At 40.1% G+C, this 16,681-nt stretch overlaps 1 protein-coding gene across 2 annotated transcripts in view; it reads right to left on the reverse strand.

Moving 5' to 3' along the window:
• Positions 1-383: 383 nt before the first annotated feature.
• The window catches only part of LOC123236772 (BTG3 associated nuclear protein), a 212,092-nt gene continuing 195,794 nt past the window's right edge, over positions 384-16,681 (reverse strand). For both annotated transcript variants that reach the window (XM_044663189.1, XM_044663187.1), the window contains exons 11-12: positions 15,051-15,194; positions 384-1,073 (exon numbers count right to left, since the gene is read on the reverse strand). In XM_044663189.1, the coding sequence (XP_044519124.1) occupies positions 1,002-1,073; positions 15,051-15,194 (216 nt within the window). In that variant the 3' untranslated portion in view covers positions 384-1,001. The remainder of the gene's footprint in view (positions 1,074-15,050; positions 15,195-16,681) is intronic.

Here is a 16,681-nt window from a genome sequence, read left to right on the forward strand (position 1 = left end):
GCAGCCCATGTTGTTTTGTCCACACATACTTATAGTGCCCCAAAGTGGGACATTATCCCTGAAAAAGTCAGCTTTGCAGGAGAAGCTCTTGAGAGTTGCAACTACAGAGTTCTGTCCATTTTTAAAACCGATATACGGAAAAGCATCAGAAAAAGTCATACCAATTTGTCTAAGGTGGGAACACCACCAAGAGACACCAGGATTTCATTTTCTAACCAATGGTTGGGACTATAAGCATGTGGGCTAGACTACCCCATGCTTTGAGCTAGGAGTGATGTCAAGTTTTCCTGTGATCAAACTCTCCTAATGTCCAATAGCATTAAAGCTACTGTGCTCATAAATACACATTTATTTCATTAGAAATGCATAATTACAGTTCAATAGCATTTTCTCCTAGAAAAGTAGTTTAAGCAACAATTCCATCAAAATTGTTAGTAGTCTTTTTCAAATACCTATTTTCATTACACTGAACAGAAAACACTTAGCCAAAGGCCTTAGATACTTACACTCATTTTTTTTCCAATTTTTTTCTTTTTGTTATAAACACCATAGCAAATTAAAAAAAGCCATTTAAACAATGAAAAATAGTTTAGTTCTTGATTTTCTATATGTAGTAAAGTATTTGTTCCGTGCTTGCATCCATCTTTCTCTAGACTCCCAACAGTATATATGACTCAGAAGAAATGGGAAGTGCTGCTGGTGGGGGATGTTAATTTATTTTTGAACTTTTGATTTCGCAGGAGAATGTTTTTGTCCTTGGAGGAGGATTTTGCTGTCTTTAAGTGCACTCTAACAGAATATATATATGTGTGTATATATATATTGACTTCCCATGCATTAAACCATGAGGACAACATGGTTTCAGAACAATGATCAAGTACAGGAGACCACTAAAAGTAAGGCTGGCGATCGTTTCCCCCTTTGGTCTCTGGATGTAAGCCACAACCCGTCAGCACAGTGAGGGCAACTGGATCCGCAGCACCTGGGTCCCCATTTCTGCCTCATTGGATCTGGATGGCGCCATGTTCAATCTGCATTTCTGGTTGGATAGTGGACTGAAGGGCATCCGTGCTCTAGAACAAAGTTTTTAGAAAGGACAACTATGAGGATATATGAAAAAAATTAACTGAATAGAATGCAGCCTCCTCCTTCACGCACCTGTACCCCAAAACATGAAGTTGAGCTAAGAGCTCAAAGGGCTTTTAGAGGACAGTTGGGACAACTCTTCTTATTTTACAAGTTCAGGAACTGAGGCCCAGAGAGACAAAGGGGCTTTTCTCAAGGGTGCACAGCTAGTTAATGGTAGAGGCAGGACGAGGATTCTGGTATTGCAGCATCCTGTCAAATTTTCTTTTTGCACTATTTTCTCATGCAGAAATATCACCCCTGTATTAATATAATGCTTTATTTCTGTTACCTCATTTTGAAGTAACTGGTTGTGTCAGCTCCCCTTTTTAGATGGGAGAAATAAGGATTATTACAATTAAGGCAATGATTAAAGTCACACATGAGAATCGGCAAGACAAAATTAATCTTTTTCTCTTGTGTAGCTAAGTGGTGCTGCAGAGATTTTGGAGTCAGGAAGACCATACCTCAGACACAGGTTGGCTGTGTGACCCGGGCAAGTCATTTACCTATCTGTCTCAGTTTCTTCAAACTGTAAAATGGTTATGATAATAACACCTACCTCTCAGGGTAGTTATTAGGATCAAATGAGATAATAGTTGTTAAAAACCTAGCATAGTGCATAGAAGGAAATAAATAAATGCATAGTATCTTCCTTCTCTCCTTTTCCTGTTACACCTGGATGATGCAACCTATTTTGTCAATGCTTCCCTTGAAAAAAGTTTTTGTATCCATTCCCACCCTACATTCTTATTTATTTGAAAAGTATATTTAAACCTTTTAATTTATATATTCTCTCTTTAGTAACACAAATATGGCATTATTATAAAATATATATTTTTTTTAAACTTGTGGAGTTCCTTGATAAGGGACTGCAAAGACAAAGAGAGGATTCTAAAGTACACACATAATGATTTTCAAGAAATGACAGATTCTCCTGAATAAAAATAAAAATAATAGCTAACATTTAAGTAACACTTTAATGTTTTAAGCACTTTTATATATCATTTCATTTGAAGGTCAGGGGATTATAGAATCACAGCTAGGAGACCTAGTCCAATCCCTTCATTTTACAGATGAGAAGACAAAAAGAAAGAGACAAAGAGAGTTAGAGGGGGCAGCCGGGTGGCTCAGTGGATGGAAAGCCAGGCCTAGAGATGGGAGGTCCTAGATTCAAGTCTGACCTCTGACACGTCCTAGCTGTGTGACACTGGGCAAGTTGCTTATGCCCCATTGCCTAGCCTTTACTGCTCTTCTGCCTTGGAACCGATACACAGTAGTGATTCTAAGGCAGAAGGTAAGGCAAGAGAGACAGACAGAGACAGAGAGACACAGAGAGAGATAGAGACAGAGAGACAGGTAGGAACAGAGAGATAGACGAAGAAACATAGGAAGAGACAGAAGGTAGTAAATTGTTCATGGTCATATAGGTTTAAATAGAAAAGGTAGAGTTCAATCCTTGGGTACTTTTAGTCCAAATCCAAAAAGTTGCCTAGCATGCTGATGGAAATCATCCTCCTTATTTTAAAAGTCAGGCCACATGGAAGAGGCCAATTAGAGAATTGCCAGAACTTCTTAATAAACATTTTTGGAGGTCTTGAGAGGGGACAAAAGGAATGGCCAAGAATCTGAATAGTCAAGATGGTGGCCCAACATGCCACCCAAGCTGCTCACAATTATTTGGTATCATTGGGAAGGGTATTTAAATGAAGCAATATTCTGGTTATGAACAGACCATGGCATGAGAGACCATGCACTCTTCAGGCTGCCACACCTGACAAGAACTATAATACATTCTGACTGGGGAAAAGAGGAGGGAGCTAGACTTTTTAATCTAGAGGGATAAGGACAGAAGGCCAATGAACAGAGCCTCTACCAAAGAGCCTGCATAAGATAAACATAGTCTAGTAATTCTAAAGCTAGGAGGCTTTTGCTGAAGGTTAAAAGGTGAGCAGGAGAAATAAAAGATGGGATGTCTCACAGAGTGGGTGACCCTCATTATACCTAGGGACAGCAAAGAAAAATGGCTTACTAAAAGGCTTACGGTGAAGGACCTCTAAGGAGTCACTAGGGGTAACTAGCATACTTTAAGAGTATTGTTATCAGTGTGTGCATATGTCCCATGATGCTTCCCTTCAAGAAAAAAACTCTGCCTTGGTTAGACCATGAGGCTGACCCTGTAAAGCTCTTCTCTTATCCTTACACTCTCTGTATCAGACTAATGGCCAGGGTAAGGGCCTGAAACAATACTATGATTGGGACTGAACCTAGAAGTAAAGCCACAAGTTGAGAATTAGAGAATTGCCAGAACTTCTTAATAAACATTTTTGGAGGTCTTGAGAGGGGTCAAAAGGAATGGCCAAGATTCTGAATAGTCAAGATGACTAAAAAGACATCTGAGAATGCAAATTAAGAAAGAAAGAAACAGAAGCTACTAGTTATAAAATGTAGGGGGAGGGGGCAGAACTGAGGTAGTTAAGTGGTGCAGTGGAAAGAGCTCTGGGCCTAGAGTTAGGAAAAATCCTCTTCCTGAGTTCAAATCTAGGCTCAGACAATAGCTGTGTGACCCTGGGCAAGTCACTTGACTGTTTGCCTCAGATCCTTATCTATTAAATGAGTTGGAGAAAGAAATGGAAAATGGTACTGGAGTGGTTTGACAAGAAAATTCCAAAATGGGGTCACAAAGAGTGAGACACAACTGAAACAACTGAACAACAACAAGGAAAATAATAAAACAAGTTAATATAACAAAGAGTAGGGAAGGGAACAAATCACTTAGTCTTTCTGACTAGGTTTTCTCAACCATAAAATGGAGTTCTTTATTCTACCTGAATCACAGGATGGTTGTGAGAAAAGCACTACAAAATCTTAAAATATTAAAAAAAAGAAGCATTATTATTATTAAATGATATTAAATCTACTCTTCAATGAGGATTTATTAAATATATAGACATAATATTAGGAACCAGGGATTGGTGTTTGTGGGGTAGCAATTTCCAGTTATGTCCAGCTCTTCGAGATCCCATTTGGGCTTTTCTTGGCAATGTACTGGAGTGGTTTGCTATTTCCTTCTCCAGTTCATTTTACAGATGAGGAAACTGAGGCAAACAGGGTGAAGTGATTTGTCCAGGGTCACACAGCTAGTGTCTGAGGTCAGATTTGAACTCAGGTTTTTCTGGCTCCAGGCTCAGCACCGAACCCACTACCTAGCTGCTCAAATGTCTGGATATATGTGTCCAGGCATTATGCTAGGAACTACAAGTTACAAAACCAAAACCTGAAAAGAGTCCCTGCTCTCAAGAATTTTACATTCCTAGACATAGTTTCAGAAAAGGAACACAGTTTCACTTCATCGATGCCACTTGAAGATGATGTTTAAAGAATTGCTTAAGAGGGTGATAGAGAGCAGAGGGCAGCCCTCCCAAAGGAACCCTGGAGCCACTGAGAAGACCTGGTGAGAGGGGGTGTGGAGGAGGATGCTGCTGCAAGGATCCAGATACTCAAGGTTACAACCAAGATCCTAGATAGTAACATTATCACTGCTTTTGTTAAAAGTTACATATTTTATCTTTATCATACTAGCTGATGTTTACGTAGCACTATAAGGGCTACGAAACACATTACAAATGTTACCACTACTTCCAAGGAAGTAGATACTATTTATTATCTCTATTTTACAGAAGAGAAAATGAAGGCTAGGTGAATAGACCGGGGGGGGGGGGGGGGGGGTCATACAACTAGGATGTCCTTGAGACAGGATTTAAACTCAGGTCTTCCCAATTCCAGGTTCAACACTCTATCCGATGAACCTACTTTATACTTCCTAGGTTTTCGAACTAGAAGGAACTTCAGAGCTTATTTAGTTTAACTTTCCTCGTTTTGGGAAATAAGGTCATACGAGGTTCAGAGAGATAAAGTGATTTGTCCATGGTCCTCATCCATGTACAGCTGGGATTTGAATCCCCAGGGCCCTCTGTTGTCAAATCTATGGCTCTTTCCTCTGTGCTATGAATACTGGAACAGCAGGTTGTCTAGGAGGGGTTATTTCCAATAATCATGGGAGAGACAGGAGATGGGAATGGTCAAATTTTAAAAGCACGATAATCCTCCAAAGATAACTGGGGATTTTTAGGCACCCACAGCATCAGAATTGCACATTTAGAACTCAAATAGGTTTAAAATGTCCATGCTGCTTCTGACATGTAGAAAAAAAAAATCCTCAAAAGAAAATTTGGAATAATAAACATTTAAAGAAGTTAAATGAAACAATTTTAACATCTGTTTTTGAGGATGTCTGTGCTCCTCCTTGAGTGTGAGAAAAACATGCCCCTACTACTATCTACAATGGGCCAACTAAATTAGACATGGCTGGCCTCCCAATGACTTCACGAGTATCAGTTTCATTTCTTTTTGTAAACAAAAAAACCAAGTCATCATCCAGACATTTGATGGAGCTATACTATTAAAAGTACAACCCAGGGCAATAAGTAACTGCTTGAATGTTGAACAGATCATGTAAGCACATTCGTCCCTGGGTGTAAAGACCATAGAACCAAAAAAAAAAATTCCTTTTTTTCCCTACTGAAATTGTCTCAAGGCGGTAGATGGCACCATAGATACAGTGCTGGGTCTGCAGTCAGGAAGACTGGAGTTCGAAATCAGCCCCAGACACTTAATAGCTTACCTTAATAAGACTGACCTCCAGAATTGGTGTGGGGATTAAGCTTTACAAACCTTAAAGCACTCTATAAATTATCATCGTTATCACCACAGATTTTAAGTGAGAATGTCTTTTCTCCAAAAGAAATTATATAACATATACTATAACTGTATACTCTCTTCCTGCTATTTTTTTTTTTGTGGCCCTCCACAACTTCTCTTGTAATTTGTTTGCTCTGGTTTCCTCGACTGTAAAAAGAGATAAGAGCACCTACCTACTGGATCTGTTCTGAGAATCAACTGAGATTTTACGAAGTGCTTACCACAGTGCCTAGCTGAACTGATGCTTAATAAATGATTACATTCCATTTCCATTCCTTACCTTGCCTCTGATGTACCTCATATGCTATAAAAGATGAGCATTAAACACTTGTTGGTTGGTTAATTGAGAACAAATGTTCTAAAAAGATGCTCCATAAGCCCTATTTCCTCTAACAGGAAAAAAAAAAGTGTTTTATATTATAAGGAGATAAAAGAAAGCAAAGGGAATTTGAGGGTATCAAAAGGCAAACAAATTAATTTTTATAGGATAGTTTTACTAACCTCTGAATATTATTATTGAATAATATTAATACTTACTAATTAAATAATTATAGCTGTGTGACCCTGGTCATCACTTAACCCCCGTTGCCTAGCCCTCATCTCTCTTCTGTCTTAGAACCAATATATAATATTGGTTCTAAGACAGAAGATAAGGATTTAAAAAATTTATTATTCTTATTTTCCTACAAATTATCACTTACCCATTTATTTACTTATTAATTACTAATCAACTATTGATTAGTAGTAATTAATAATAGCCTATATTAGCAAAGAGGATAATAAGTACTTATTCTTCAAATAAATGGGTGCCAGAAAGGAAAAGCAGGAATGATAATATGACAAATCAATTGGCTTTAGAATCAGGAGAACTGGGTTTATCCCATCACTGACACTTATCTATATGATTTCTTTTCTTTTCTTAGTTTCTTCCATCTGTAAATGAAGCCATTGGCCTAGCTGATCTCTACGGTTTCTTCCTGCTCCAAATCGTATGAAATCTTACCAACGTTGTAGTGTTATTTAGATTTCTCTACCCAGATATGTGAATTTTAATATTAATTCCTAATAAATTATCATTAAATTTACAATAATATAAGATTTCAGAGTTGAAAAGGAATTCTGAGTTTTTCTAACCCATCTCCCTAACTGAAATATTGAAAAATTGAAATTGAAAATATAATCGAAAAGAATGAGTGATCCATTATTGTCTAAATCTGATACAAGATTAACCTCCCCCCCCCCAAATAAAGCCCCAAGCCTGCTCACCAAAGAAGTCAAAAGATGGAAAGAGTCTAGGTTGCAGGATTCATAATAAGATAGGCACACTAGGTAAGTAGGTATGTTGTTGGTGGAGCTGTGAACATTCTGGAAAACAATTTGGAATTGAGCAAATAAAAGGACTAAAATGCTCATCCCCTTTGACCTAAAATTTTCACTAGGAGGTATATATATATACCTCACACACGCTAAAATATATAGAGTAGCCCCTTTTTGTAGTAGCAAAGATGTCCATCAATTAAGGAATGGCTAATCAAATTGATGGAACATGAATGGAATAGAATGTAACTATGCTATAAGAAATGATAAATTCAGGGGCAGCTGGCTGGCTTAGTGGATTTAGAGCCAGGCTTCAAGACAGGAAATCCTGGGTTCAAATATGGTTTCAGACACTTCCTAGCTATGTGAACTTGGGCATCATTTAACCACAATTGCCTAACCCTTACTGCTCTTCTGCCTTGGAACCAATACTTACTATTGATTCCAACGTGGAAAGTAAGGGTTGTTTTTTTTAAAATGATAAATTCAGAGGAGAAGGATCTAATATAGAGTGAAGTAAGCAGAGACAAAAACACAACATACATATAATGATTACAACAATATAAATGGACAGAAGAATTACTGAGCAATCAAAAGTGAGCGTTGCAAAATAAAAAAGAATAATATGGCTCCATAGAGGAGGTAAAAGAAAACGCTCTCACTCACCCTCTTTTACAGAGGTGAAAAGGAGATTTGTATGTGTTACACTGCAAAGATCTTTAGCCTTCTTTTATGTATTGATTGGTATTGCTGATTTTTTTTTCTCTTTCAGTTTAAAAAAATATTACTTATTATATGGGATGTCTTTCTGGGAGGAGGAAAAGGGAAAATTCTGGTGATAACCCCCTTCCCAATCAATATAAAAATGTTTTTTTAAAAAAGCAAATATAATTCAAATCTTAGATCCTAGATCACAGAACTAGAAGTGTCCTTAAAGATTTGCTGGCTCAAGCTCTTTACTTTATAGCTGCCTGGTGTAGATTTTAAAATTAATATCCAATACTCCAAGTACTATATTTAAAAAGATTTATTAAAATTAAACTTGAAGCAAAAGGGAAACTAAAAGGCTAGACTCCAGAGGGAGTTCACCCAAGTCACCCATGTGGAAAAGAGAGTAAGGGAGGAGCTTACAGAACTATATAAAAAGTAAGGTAAAGATGCACATAAAAGGGAAGAAGGAATTTTGGAACAGAGAAAGAATTCTGGGAGATGGAGTCAAAGGGTTTAAGATTTTTTCTAAACTATACATTGGAGAGACAAGGTGACTTGCTCAGTGTCCCACAGAGAATTTTTTTTAAACCTTTACTTTCTGCCTTATATAATATAATATATAAAATATATCATAATATAATAACTCTAAGACAGAAGGGCAAAGACTAACTAGGTAAATAGGGTTAAATGACTTGCCCAGGATCACACAGCTAGGGAAGTATCTGAGATCAGATTTGAACCCAGGTCCTCCTTCAGATCTGGTGTTCTATCCACAGGGCCACCTAGCTCTCCCCCCACAGAGAAAGTTTTGAACCCTCAGTTCAGTGGACTTTCTTTGCATCAACCTGCCTCTTCCCCTTGGAGGGGTGGGGTGTCATTTTATAAGAACTAGGTATCTTTTCATAACCAGAATCCTCATCTTAATTTTGTATCAAAGAATAATTTACAAGGAAATTGTTTTTAGCTTCATACTGCCTTTTTCTTTTTTTCCCCCCATCATTAAGTTTATTCCTCCATCATGTTTCACATTCCTTTCCAGTTTATCTTGAGTGTGGTATAAATCCCTGTGGTTAACCACACTATTAAAACTTAACACAATGCAAAGTGTCACAAGTGTCTTTGGCTATCATTGCCAATCATTTGGGAAGCAGATGCGTGTGTTTAGAAAAGGAATGAATAAACTACCCACTCTGTGGCACATCCGATTAGAGATTAAAAAACCAAAAATGCTGAGATCCTTGGGTTCTCTCAAACGAACCATTCATTTGGAGGTGTTTTTCAGAGTTACTGAACAAAATGTGAGTTGGTGCTGAAATGAGCACTTCACTAAAAACAGGCCCATGAGTTTGCTGAATACAAAAAAAATTAACAAAGGACCGTGTATAATTAATTATTATCTAATTCACTATAAAATATACATGAAGTTGATGGAATATTTAAAAATCTAATTCTTAAACTTTAAAACAACACAAAAATTATAAAGACTCATGAATATATTGTTAAACTGGCCTAGAATAAATATCAAAAAATATTGTTTTAAATCCTAAACAATTAAAGATGGAGTTTTGCTTTTTACTTCCTGGGTGACCCTGGGCAAGTCACTTCATGTGGAAGAAGGAAAACAGGTAGTTAGCTTCAGCCATGCTCTGGGAGCTCATGTACCCAGAAACAGAAAAATGGAGGGGGAAAAGGAAAACTCATAGACACGAAGAGGAGATACACAGCCATCAGAGTTAGCCAGAACAAGGAAACATTCAATCCTGGAAACAGTGATGGGCTTGTAGTCAGAGGTCCTGGGCTCTACCACTTGCCACTTTTGTGGCCACTTAAAGTGGCTTTACCTGTGAGCCTCAGTTATCTAAATCTTTGAAATGAAGGGAATAGACTGGAAGATTTTTATTGTTGATTCCAACTATGGAAATTCTGTTTCTATCACATATCAAGTTATGGGGTATTGTCATCAACGCTAGGACCTAGGATTGTGGGCATCAATGAAAGAAGTGGGGGGGGGGGGGAGAAAGGAGGGATGGAGTGGTAGAGGAGAGGGGAGAGAAGGACTTAATATATGACAGGCACTGGAGAAAACAGGGATGTGCTTAGGTTAGTTTGGAATATTAAGAGTTAGCTATGACTCTGGTCATCCAGAAACACACAAAACTGAAAGTCAGGCTGAAACAATTAAAAGAAAGAAGGCAGGTGGGTAAAAAGATCTAGCATATACAAGGATTAGAAGTGACTGACTCACAAAAGAAAGGAAGAAAAAAATAATGAAGATTCAAGGGAAGACAAAATAGAAAGTAAAAAGAATTAATAGACAGTTTCCTGGAAGATCAGCAGGGGATGGAAATTAAGGAAGGAGAACAAATTCAAAGACCTAGCACTGAGGACAATTTGAGTCAATGGAAACTTTATTTTAGCTAAGAAGCTCCTTATAGGTTGTTTTGTTTTGTTGTGTTTTGTTTGGCAGGGGAACAGCAGGGAGATGAGACTGGGTCTCCCTATCTTGCCCAAGCTAGAAGTACAGCAGCCACTCAGGGGTTTAGTCCCAGGGCTTAAGCTTTGAGCAGAAACATTTCTGACCTGAGCCAGTTTGGCCCTCCTCTTCCAGGGGCTCACCATAATGGTGCAGCATTGAGTGCAGACACCCAATGGGCTTTTAGTCCTGCTGCAGCTCAGAAGTCTTTGCACTAAGGTGGGGGATCCACAAGCCTCAGCTTCCCTCCTCACCCACCCATAGCAGGGATTGCAGGTATGTACCACCTTGCCCAGCCCTTTACATGATTTCTAATGAAAAAGGAGCTGGAACTAAGGCCTGAATGGTCTATGGGCTACGTCTAGTTAGAGCAAAAGGTACGAGAAAAGAGTAATAAAATATGACTAGGCTTTGAGGGAAATATGGGACACTTTTGCAAATTTAAACTTGAATAAAATCATAGAACACAGTCTCTTTCAAAATGTAACTTTCTGTTTTGACTGAACGAATCATCGGCAAAAATTGATCTGTGTTCAAAAGGCCTATCCATGTGAAAATAGGCTGAACCAGGGACCCAGAAGTACTGAGGGTCATGGGGATGGGCAAAGGGTTTCAATTTTCTAAAGATGGCAGAAGTGAATCAAGGAAGTGAAAGACTATCAAGGGAGCTTGCCATGGAGCCTCAGAAAAATCCTAGGACAGACTGGGCAGATGGGGACTAGAGTTATAAATGACCTCTGAGGTCTCTTTCCAACTCTAGATCGATGATTCCATGATTAAATGGATAATTTGTGAGCACTTAGGGAAGCCGTGATTCCTAGGAGTCATCCCAAACTGACCTCATTTCCTTCATTTGCAAGCTATCCAGATTACTACATGAGGCAAATGCTCAGACCTACCTCTGGAATTCAGCCAGGTATCTAACAAAGACTCTCTCCTGATATCCCCTGTGGGCAATGAGGAGAAGCGAAGGCTCACAGTACAGATGGAGTGGAGTGGGGGTGGAAAAGATTCAAATCAAGATAATGAATGAATGAATGAACAAAAACATATTTATTAAGCACTTACTATGTGACAGGCACTGTCCTAAACAACAGAGATACAATACAAGAGGCAAGATGGTCCCTACCCTCGAGGAGCGTACATTCTAACAGGGGAAGACAACACATAAAAGAGAGTGATGTTCAGGGAGGGCTGTCTTGTCAGGATGTCAAAGGGGCAGTGAATGAAGTCACAGAGCAGAGTCACAGGACTGGCACATGCTTTCCAGATAGGGTAGTGGTGGTTGGATTCTTTTATTCCCAGAGTGAGAGGGGGAAGGGGGAAGCCTGTGGGGAGGGCAGCACTTGCACAGGTATGGCACAAGAAGACCAGGAATGAAAAGCATGGGGGTCTGGGTCAGGCTAGAAATGGTGAAGTCTCACCAATCTGAAGCCTGAGGACCCAGGGCAGAAGCTGGCATGCTGGGGCGGAGGTGAAGGCTGAAGTGCAGGACCATGGTGTGAAGATGGTCGGGTGACAGCAGCAGGGGGGTCTGAGGCAGGCTAGAGATGGTGAGGTCTCACCAACCAAAAGCCTAGAGCCCCAAGGCGGAAGGCGGAGGAGTGCCAGGCTGGAGGCGCAGGCTGAAGCACTGGAACATGGCACGGAGATGGCCGGGTTACAGCAGCAGGGGGGGTCTGAGGCAGGCTAGACAGGGTGAAGATTCACCAACCAGAAACCCAAGGACCCATGACAGGAGCTGAAGCACTGGGTTGAAGGTGGAGGCTGGAGCATAACTGATCCTCAGAAAAATTCTAGAATGAATTATTAAATGGATAATTTGTGAGCACTCAGGGAAACAGGGATGCTTAAGAGCTAGCATGACTTCACTAAGGACAAGTCAGGTCAGACTAACCTCATTCGCCTTAATTCACAGGGTTACTAGATTAGCTAATGCTATCAGGACATACATCTGGGTGTCAGCAAGGTCACTGACAAAGACTCTCGCATCCTCTGTGGGCAGGATGGAGATATAAATGCAGGCAGGTGTAGACAGCAGGGTGAGGTTGATCAAATCAGACAGGTTATTGGTGTCAACCTGGACAGAGGCTCAGTGAGGCAATAAAGGTTTATTAGGCGCCTACTGCTAAACACTGGGGACACAGAGAAAGAGAAAGAGAAAGATGGCTCCCAGCCCCAAGGCACTCACTGTCTAATGGAAGAAAACAAACTATAAAAATGAGATAAACCTGAGATATGTAGGGCGAGGATGGCATGGAATCTCAAAGGGGAAGGCGTTAGCAGCGGGGGGAGACGAGGAGAGGTCTCCTGTGGAAGATGGTCTTTGAGACAAGACTTACAAGTCACAAAGAAGTGGAAGAAGGCAGAACATTCCAGGCATGAGAGGCAGCAGGGGCAAAGGCCTGGAGACAAGAAATGGAGGGTATGAGAGGAATGGCAAGAAGGCTTCTTCATTAGCCTGGCAGCCCCTCCTGGGCAGCGCCTACTTTTGCTGGGCTTCGTCTCCCCAATGCTTAGCAGGGTGCTTGGCCTGGAGGGAGGGCTGAATACACACTTATTCATTAGCTGGCTGGCTAGGCTGCTGTGGAGGGATTACAAGAGTGCATGGAGTGTAAGAAAAATGGAAAGGTAGGACCTGGCCAGGTTGTGAAGATCCTGAAAGTAATAGGAAGTCATTAGAGTTTAATGAATAGAAGAACGGCATGGTCAGGCACACGCTTTAGGAGACTCACTCTGGCAGCTGAATGAGGACGGACTGGAGCCAGGACAGACATGAGGAAGCTAGACCAATTAGAAGGCCCCTGCTTTTATCTAGGTGACAGGCAAGATGGGCCCAGAGCAGGCTGGAGGCTTGGTGAGTTGGAGAAAAAAGGAGACAAATAAAGAGATGCTGTGAACATCAAAATAACATGATTTGGCAACTTCATGGTTTGAGGATGGCATGAGGTTGTGAGCCTGGACTCCTGGAATAATGGTGGTGTATGTAAGGGTAACAGGAAACCAGAGAGGACAGAAAAAGGCAAGCTGAAAGGACAGAAACAGGAACTGAGGGGGGGGGGGGGGGGGTGAGGTGGGGCATCAATTTTGGACATGCTGAGTTAATATATCTATAGGACATCCAGTCTAAGATGTGCAAATAAGGAACGATCATTAACCCTGTTCTTTTTGACATTTTTATCGATGACTTGTCTAAAGATATAGCTAAACTACTTATTAAATTTGTGAATCATATAAAAGTGAGAGGAATAGCTGGAAGGAACATTGGGTGACATTTCAAGTCATTGTTCCACCCTGCTAATGGATTAAATTAAATGGTAAACAAGGCCACATCCTGCATTCATGTTTAGAAACATCAATTACTCCACAAGTACTGGATGGGGGAGATGTGGGTCTATGGGGGATCATGAGATTGAGGGACAATACCCATCTTCAAATACTGGAAGTGCTGTCTTTATTGTAAAGGATAGGTAAAGCTTATCCTGGGTGCCTCAAGTGGGCAGAACTCAGGGCAGTAGATAGAAGTTAAAAGCAGGCAGACTCCTGATCAATCAAAGGAAAAATTCAACAATTAAGAGTCTCCTTCAAGTGAAATGGATCAGCTTGTGAGATGGTAAGTTCATCCTCACTAAAGATATTCAAGCTGAAGCTGATTGAGTTCTTATTGGAGAACAGAGAGATTCATACACAGATTAATGAAATGGGTTAAATGAACTCTAAAGTCATCTAAGTCTAAAATTCTATGATTCTGTTTATTTGGACCATGAGGAACACAAGAGGGTGATTATTCAGCGCCTGAGGCAAGACTGTTGGACTGCTGAGGCAAAGAGTAGCCAAATAGAAAGAACAATCAAAGTAGAAGAGTCCTCACCTGGGCCAGTAGATGAGCCAACTGCCCTCAATTATAGCCTGAACACATGACTAAGAACTAAGCTAGAATTGGAGAATAGAGTCAAATCTTCATCAGAAGTTGTAGGGGTAGATTAAAGAGAGAAAAAGTTTGAGTCTCAAGGACAAAAAATCAGAAATCAGGACAAGTAGACAGAAGAGCAGGTTGACAGGACTGGACTGGAGAAGACTAGGCAATAGAAGAATTTGGAGGCACAAGAAAGGGGCTGGAATCAAAGCAAGCAAGAGAAAGGAAGGGTAGCCATGTAGCTCTGAGTAGATAGATTGTAAGCTGGTTGGGCTTGCTGGGTGGTAGGCTCCTTGGAAGTCAGCAAGGCTTGACAATGTTAAAGACTAAAATGGAAACAAAAGCCTTTGTGTGATTTGATTCAATGTGATTTGTCTTTTGATTTTTGAAAAATACAAAATAAGAATTTGGCAAAAAACAGAGGACTCGGGGGCAGCTGGGTAGCTCAGTGGAGTGAGAGTCAGGCCTAGAGACAGGAGGTCCTAGGTTCAAACCCGGCCTCAGCCACTTCCCAGCTGTGTGACCCTGGGCAAGTCACTTGACCCCCATTGCCCACCCTTACCAATCTTCCACCTATGAGACAATACACCAAAGTACAAGGGTTAAAAATTAAAAAAATAAAAATAAAAATAAAAATAAAAACAGAGGACTCATGGACTTCATGAGTCTCTGGGAAGCCACCCAACTTGGCTATGACACACACCCTCCTTTAGCATGTACCCACTTCCAATGGGGGAGAGGACATACTTGATTCGTGGCTGAGTGGTCAGTCACCGGTGCCAGCTGGACATACTGGACCTGGATATCACTTCCTTGGAGAGGTGATCCATCTACTCCCGCAGTGGCTGGATCGGCAGAGGCTAGCGCTATCAATTGAGCACCTTGTAACACCTGCAAAAATAGCCAGAGAACAAATTGTAAATAACCACCACTACTAAGGTCAAGCACCACCTGCAAATAAAAATGAGAAGCAAAAGGGAAGATTATTGATTATATTAAATAATTTCCTGTTTAAGCAAATAGAATTTAATTTCAATTCCAAATATCACATTGAGTATTGTCATCTTTTACTCGATAGTAGGTCCAAAATACCGAACACCCTTCATACATTAGGTACTACACAAAATCCATAAAAGAAATGAGCCTGTCCTCCTGACTGGTCTCTCCTCCTTGGCAGCATGCCAACCCCTAGCCCTCTTGTCTTCACTGGTCTTTTTGTTTTCTTGAATGAAATCTGAATTTATCTGAATTCTCGATGAAAGAGTTAATAGACAGCACACCGGGAACCATTTATTTTTCTTAGTGTCCCATTACACAACAGAGCACTGTGTTCTAAAACCAGCACGACTAAGCAACGGAATCAAATGATCCCAGGAGATGATGCTAAAGACTTCTGGGCTCAACTGAATTTCTTATATTATTTCTAAATGATGTTTGATTGGTATATATTTTTAAAAAATAAAAACACACACCCCCCAAATTGTTCAGTTATACAACCCACCTTCCCTAAAAGACATGCCTACAAAAGTATTAAATTCACATATTGTACAGGGAAAGAATAAACTACATTAAAGGTTTTATGGGAAAAAAAACACAAAGCCAGAATTTAAAAAAAAAAAAAAAAAAGTCCAGCAGTAAGTCAAAGACTGTTCATGGTACATAGCACACATGATGTAGTGCTGTGGGGGTAATATGTATTATAATATTAAAGGGCCACGTTGGTTTTAGTTCTCCAAAGTTTCCAAACTACATGATTCATGAAACATACATGTGGCAAATTGATAATATTAACAAAAGAATTTGTATACATTATTCTCTTTTGAAACTTTTTATAAGTTGCAAGGTCATATTTTAAGTCTATGAGAAAGGAGTAGGGGAACAAGTACAGGTGAGTATTAAGACACTGAAAGGTGACTACAAGGCTACTGGTGGCTCTAGTAAGGAAACCTACAGCATCTTGGTGCTTAGAGGGAAAGAAGAGGGGAAATGGGTTGGACTTCAAAGAGCTCATAGTCTAAGTGGGAAGGTAGGATGCAGAAAGGTGAAATATTAACTGGGATAGATGGACTAGAATGCTAAAGAGATTTCATGATAATTACATGAGAAATATCATGACTATGTCATATGGCCAATGTGCACTATGAACTCAAAGGAGGGCGAAGGCTCTCTGTGGCCTAGAGCCCTCTGGGACAGTTTAGTAAAGAAGGAGGAGGGTCTAAGACAAAAGATAGGTCAGAAATCTATCAGAAAACATATTACCAGGTTGGGGAATGTGGCTTGGTGAGTAATGGGCCATTACAGAAGTCTCCTTGAACACAGAGTTTGTACTGCTGTCTTTACTTAAGTAAATGTTCTACTTTGGATCAGCACAGTTTTAT

The sequence above is a fragment of the Gracilinanus agilis genome, chromosome 2, assembly GCF_016433145.1.
Source record: "Gracilinanus agilis isolate LMUSP501 chromosome 2, AgileGrace, whole genome shotgun sequence".
NCBI lineage: Eukaryota > Metazoa > Chordata > Mammalia > Didelphimorphia > Didelphidae > Gracilinanus > Gracilinanus agilis.